Source organism: Amblyomma mixtum, chromosome 10, assembly GCF_055824585.1.
Source record: "Amblyomma mixtum isolate Tamu chromosome 10, ASM5582458v1, whole genome shotgun sequence".
Classification (NCBI taxonomy): Eukaryota; Metazoa; Arthropoda; class Arachnida; order Ixodida; family Ixodidae; genus Amblyomma; species Amblyomma mixtum.
The window spans coordinates 158,189,462-158,195,461 of NC_143021.1; the positions used below are offsets into that span (position 1 = coordinate 158,189,462).

The 6,000-nt window shown below is 48.2% G+C and overlaps 1 protein-coding gene across 1 annotated transcript in view; it reads left to right on the plus strand.

Annotated features, from left to right (window-relative positions):
- Positions 1–5,481, plus strand: part of MED17 (mediator complex subunit 17) — a 60,599-nt gene extending 55,118 nt beyond the window's left edge. The window contains exons 13-14 of the mRNA XM_089562793.1: positions 30–178; positions 5,246–5,481. Of these exons, the coding sequence (XP_089418919.1) occupies positions 30–178; positions 5,246–5,456 (360 nt within the window). The 3' untranslated portion in view covers positions 5,457–5,481. The remainder of the gene's footprint in view (positions 1–29; positions 179–5,245) is intronic.
- The last annotated feature ends 519 nt before the right edge of the window (positions 5,482–6,000 follow it).

A 6,000-nucleotide genomic window follows, 5' to 3' on the forward strand; every position in this document is an offset into this window, starting at 1 on the left:
TGAGCAGTATCCCCTGGTGGTGCACGCAGGTGGCCCAGCACCAGGTGAGTGCGGTGCAGACGCTGGCCAAGTTTGTGGGCTGGAAGGTGCTCTCCACGTGTGCCAACGTGGGCGTGGGCCCCCTGGAGCCCCTGGGCAACGCCTGCTCCATCCTCATGGCGTCCCCGACCGGAGACAAGTGCGTATACGGACTAGTGGTGGGCAGAATGTCATCATCATCATCAGCCCGACTATGCCCACTGCAGGGCAGAGGCCTCTCCCATGTCTCTCCCCAATTAACCCTGTCCCTCGCCAGCCGCGGCCACCATATTCCCGCAAACTTCTTAATCCCATCCGCCCTGTTAATGGTGGCGTTGGTGCGGGGCGTGGGAGCCCCGCATGCGAGGAACCTCTCAACGCGGTTGCTGGGTGGAGACTGGGGGTTTATTACCGTAGAGGGAGAGAGAGAGAGAGGGAGGGAGGGCGAGTGTACAAGAAAGAACTTTCGCCGCTGTGGGAATGCAGACGGTCACGGCAAGGAAATGGGGAATGCGCCAGTCGACGGGGCCGTGGGGATCAGACGTCGTCGGGGGAGACAGACGCCTGCCTGCTTTTGTGGGGAGTGGCCGGCCCGCGCTTCTTTCTTGGAAGCGGGCGGCGGGTATGCGCGGAGGAGGCAAGGGCTGCTGGAGCGGCCTTGAGTCGCAAAGGTCGACGAACACGACACGCCCACCTAACTTAATGTCTCCCCCTGCTACGCTTGCCTTCTCTTGGAATCCCTCCGTTACCCTTGAGGACCAGCGGCTATCTTGCCTTCGCATTACATGCCCTGCCCAAGCCCATTTCTTCCTACTCTTGATTCCGACTAGGATGTCATCAGGGGTGCCCATTCCAGCTGGACACGACTTCCAGTTCAATATAATACAGCTGGAAACAGATGTCAATCTAGCTGAAACTATGAGCTTTTTTGTTCACCCAGGAGTGAATGTGCCTTACCACTCTATGGTGCACAGGGCTATTTCTGCCATTTTAGGCAGCATTAAGGCAAACCAGAGGGTGGCTCCTTTGTTCCTGGCCACTCGGGATGCACTTTCAGGGCATGCTGCCAGAGGCCATTCGTGATAGGCACTCATCCCGAACATTACAGGCTGCTGTTGAGACTCTTTCCCTGTCCAGCGTGTTATCTTCTGGGCATTCAGGTCCTGCTGGCAGCTACCACGCAGAGTCTATCCAGGAGTGCCGCTTCTTTTATATTTTTTTATTTTACTTATTTCTTTCATTTACGGTATTGGCCCAAAGGGCATTATGCTTGAAGGGAGTGGTACAGTACAAAAAAGCGAGGTGGGATTATGGCATTTCTACAGTGTTACGTCAATGCAGGGTTAACAGTCTAGAAACTAGACAAAAGATTACAGACAAAACATGGATAGCAAGCATAAAAAGTGGGTGATTCAGGCATCAAGAGCACACGGCTAGGCGGTCTAACAGTTCAGAAACTAAAAAAAAAAAAATTACGTCAACATTGCAAGTATTGCCTATAGGTCTTAGCAGTCAGTAATTTTAGCTTATAAAGTGCACACAAAAATGAAAACACATTCAAGCCGCTTACAACTTGAAACTCCAGGGGTTTGAAGAAAAACCTTGCTATATCAGGGTGTAGAGGAGTCATGTGTAAATACTGGAAGACATCTGTAACCAGTGCACAGCTACCATAGTTCTCCATACAGTCACCAATACAATTCAAATAAGGAAGCGTGTCAGGCAGGGAGACGTGATCTCGCCAATGCTATTCACTGCCCGTTTGGAAGAGGTGTTCCAAGGCCTGGATTAGGAACAGTTATGGATAAGTGTTAATGGGGAATACCTAGGGTATTTGTGATTCACTGACAACATTGCCTTGCTAAGTCACTCAGGAGATGAACTGCAAAGCATAATCAATTAGTTAGACAGGCAGAACAGAATGGTGGGGTTAAAAATTAACATGCAGAAAACGAGAGTAATGTTCAACAATCTCGCAAGGGAACAGGAATTTAGAATTGGTAGTACTTCAGACAGGTAGTGACAGCTGATCCGGATCATGAGATTGAAATAACTAGAAGAATATGAATGGGGGTGGAGTGCATATGGCAGGTTCTCTCAGATCATGAATGACAGTTTACCAATATCCCTCAAGAGAAAAGTATACAACAGGTGTATCTTACAGGTACTCACCTATGGGGCAGAAACGTGGAGGCTAACAAAGAGGGTTCAGCTTAAGTGAAGGGCAACGCAGCGAGCTATGGAAAGGAAAAAGATAGGTGTAACGTTAAGAGGCCGGAAGCAGGAAGAGTTGACGAGGGAACCAACACGGGTTAATGACATCCCAGTTGATATCAAGAGGAAGAAATGGGCTTGGGCAGGGCATGTAATGCGAAGGCAAGATAACCGCTTGTACTAAAGGGTAACAGAGTAGATTCCAAGAGAAGGCAAGCGTAGCAGGGGGCGGCAGAAAGTTAGGTGGGCGGATGAGATTAAGAAATTTGTGGGGATAGGATGGCCGCGGCTGGCGAAGGACAGGGTTAATTGGGGAGACATGGGAGAGGTCTTTGCCCTGCAGTGAGTGTAGTCAGGCTGATGATGATGATGAGGTACAGTAATGCAAAAGCATTTACTGCTGCTGATTATGTTGCTGTGTGTTCATTTCTTTATGCCTTTGCCGTTTCTAAGTCATGTTTTCGCTTTAACTTTGGTTCTGCCACATCCAAAGACGAGGATCCCATTTGCTACAGCGTCTAGTAAGCGCACCAAAAGTACTACTATTAGATATTTGTCAAAATGAATTATGCCTGTGTTCACTTGAGTTGTGTGGCGAACTACTTTTAGGGTGCGGACTTGGCTTGCGCGTAAGGTGCGGTAGCTTCGGCAGTGTTGATTGCGGTCTATCAAACGGAGTGTAGTTGTCCCCTCGCATTTAGCCTCTTCGTCCTGCGTTCTCGTAGTACAAGGAAAACATGAAATTTTAATTTTTACCTTCCCTGATGTAGCAGTGTATATGGTGAACACCTGATGGAGTTCAATGGAGCCAGAATATGGAACGAATCAGATCGAGGTAAATGTAGCCAGAAATTTTAAATTGACCTGTGAATTGCATTACAAGTCCAATATTATTGTGCCTGCAACTCTTGCTTTGTGAATTCTGTTTTAATGGCTAGTTTTTAATTTTTTTATTTATTTATTATTTATTTATTTATTTATGTATTTATTTATAGATACAGTAGAACCCCGCTGTTACGTTCCTCACTGCTGCGTTTTCCCGGCTGTTACGTCGTTTTCTTCGGGTCCCGGCATAGCTTCCATAGGATCCAATGTATTGGGAACCCCGCTGTTACGTCGTAGCCGAGGAAACGATCCCGCATGATACGTCGCAACCGGGCTGCCCGAACCCGCCCGGACAATGCGCGCCAACCGCCATTTTGATTTTTGACGAGTCTTGGCCAGGCTTGGCTACGGAACTGGCTGCAAGAAGCCGCACGCGAGTTGGAGAAGCCGCCACTAGATGGCTATCTGCCTGGCGAACGCCGAATGCCGCGATCTTTATCGTGGGAGGTGGTGACGAGGAGGCGCGCGGCTGCAGTCGCTTATCTGTTTTTCCCAGCCAGCGTCCGCTTCGGCGGACGCAGTTGTTGCGACGCGCGTCTTTTCTTTTCTTTCACTCTTTCTTTTTATCTTTTAACTCTCCTCTATCTGCAAGTGGCGGCGGTGGTGGCTCGGCTGGAGCCAGTTGGCAGGCCCGTGCAATTTCCTTTTCATCCTTCTCTCAGTCGCAACAACATCTTTATCGTGCTTTGATGGCGTGATAGCGTCGGGTAAGCGGAAGGCACTTTCCCTTGAGGAAAAGCTGGACGTACTAAACGCAGTCGACAGGCAGTCAGGGCGGCCTACGCGGAGCAGCGCGGCGAGCAGCCTACGAACATTTCAGTGCTTGACGCTGTGCACAACGTCGCTTCAGCGTGGACTGCAGTGAGCGCGTGAACTGCACAGCACTGCTGCGTGCGGTGTGGCCGCACCGCAAAGCGACGCTGACAGCAATGCGGCCTTTGCTATTGAGAAACGCGTTGTTCTTTCCAGCGAGCGAAAGAAACTGCAATCCACCATTCTCGATTTTTTAAAGTCCTAGGGTCGATTTGCGGAAATAAATTGTTTCAAGTCAAAGCTGCACTGTTTTCGTTAATTTTCGGTGCTTTCCTCACTGTTGCGTTTTCCCGGCTGTTACGTTTTTTTCCCCGGTCCGGTGAAAAACTCTGAACGGGGTTCTACTGTAGTATGATCTGATCTAGTACAGATCATAGTAGGGTGGGAAAAAAAAACAAAATACAAGCATTAAATACTCTCAAATTCATAACATTTGCAGGCGATTTTCTAATAACAGTACAGAATTATGATTAACAGTCTCGCTATTAAGTTTGTTCCAATCAGTAATTGTCTGCGAAAAAAAAAAATATTTAAAGCTGTTATTTCGCGCGTTCAAAGGAGTTATTGTTAGTGCATGCCTTTGTCTAGTGTTATAACCTGAGGAGTAAGAAAAATAACTACAACTATTAACTTTTCTTTCAATACTTACGCGATTGTTTTGTTGGAGTCTCGTCTATTTTTTGCATTTTATTCTGTGTATTTTGTAAATGTGTACTATTACAGTGGTACTGTTGTGTACATTATCATTAACTCTGCAGCCCTCTGCAGCTGAACCTGTTAGTACTGGAGTGGCCACTAACTGTTGGAACTATTGATCCAAACAGTGTTTGTACATATTTCTTGTTACGTCACAACGAAGTTACTAACCGTTGGAGCTATTGGTCCAAACAGTGTTTGTATATACTTCTTGTTATGTCACAGACGAACTTCGTTGTTACGTAGCAAGAAATATGTACAAACACTGGTTGGACCAATAGCTCCGACGGTGAGTGGCCAGTCCAATACTAACAGGTTCAGCTGCGGAGGGCTGCAGAGTTAATGATAATGTACACAACAGTACCGCTGTAATAGTGAGTCTCCTCTACTTTTTGCATTTTGTTGTGCGTATTTTGTAGACATGTACTATTGCAGTGGTAATGTTGTGTACATTATCATTAACTCTGCAGCCCTCCGCAGCTGAACCTGTTGGTGCTATTGGTCCAAACAGTGTTTGTACATATTTCTTGTTGAGTCACAACGAAGTTTCCTCTTCTGAAAAAATGCACACCACACGAGTGCTTGCTGTTCCACGGACGGTCACACCGCTGTCTCGCAGGATGATCTCGGTGCGGTGCGGTCCGCAGTCGGGTGCCGAGGTGAGCGTCTCGTGCTCGCCGCAGCAGCAGGACTTCTACCCGTCGACGCTGGTGCGCGACCGCAAGTGGCACAACCTGAGCGGGGCCTTCCGGGAGGTCTGCCTGGAGCGCATGCAGGGCCGCTCCTTCCTCTCCAAGATGGAGCACCTCATGGCCGCACTCACCACCTGAATAAACGAGGGATTTCAGTGGCTCAGCGACTTCTTTTACTGCACCAAATATTATAACTGAGCTTTATACGAATGTGATGGTATTTCATCATCAGCCTGACTATGCCCACTGCTGGGCAAAGACCTCTCCCATGTCTCTCTCCAGTAAACCCTGTCCTTTGCCAGTTGCGGCCACCGTATCCCCTCAGACTTCTTAATCTCATCCGCCCACCTAACTTTCTGCCGCCCCCTGCTATGCTTGCCTTCTCTTGGGATCCACTCCGTTACCCTTAAGGACCAGCGGTTATCTTGCCTTCGCATTACATGCCCCGCATAAGCCCATTTCATCCTCTTGATTTCGACTAGGATGCCATTAACCCGCGTTTGTTCTCTCACCCACTCCGTCCACTTCCGGTCTCTTAACGTTACACCTATCATTCTTCTTTCCATAGCTCGCTGCGTTGTTCTTAACTTAAGCTGAACCCTCTTTGTTAGCCTCCACGTTTCTGCCCCATAGGTGAGTGCCAGTAACATACAGCTGTTGTATACTTTTCTCTTGAGGGATA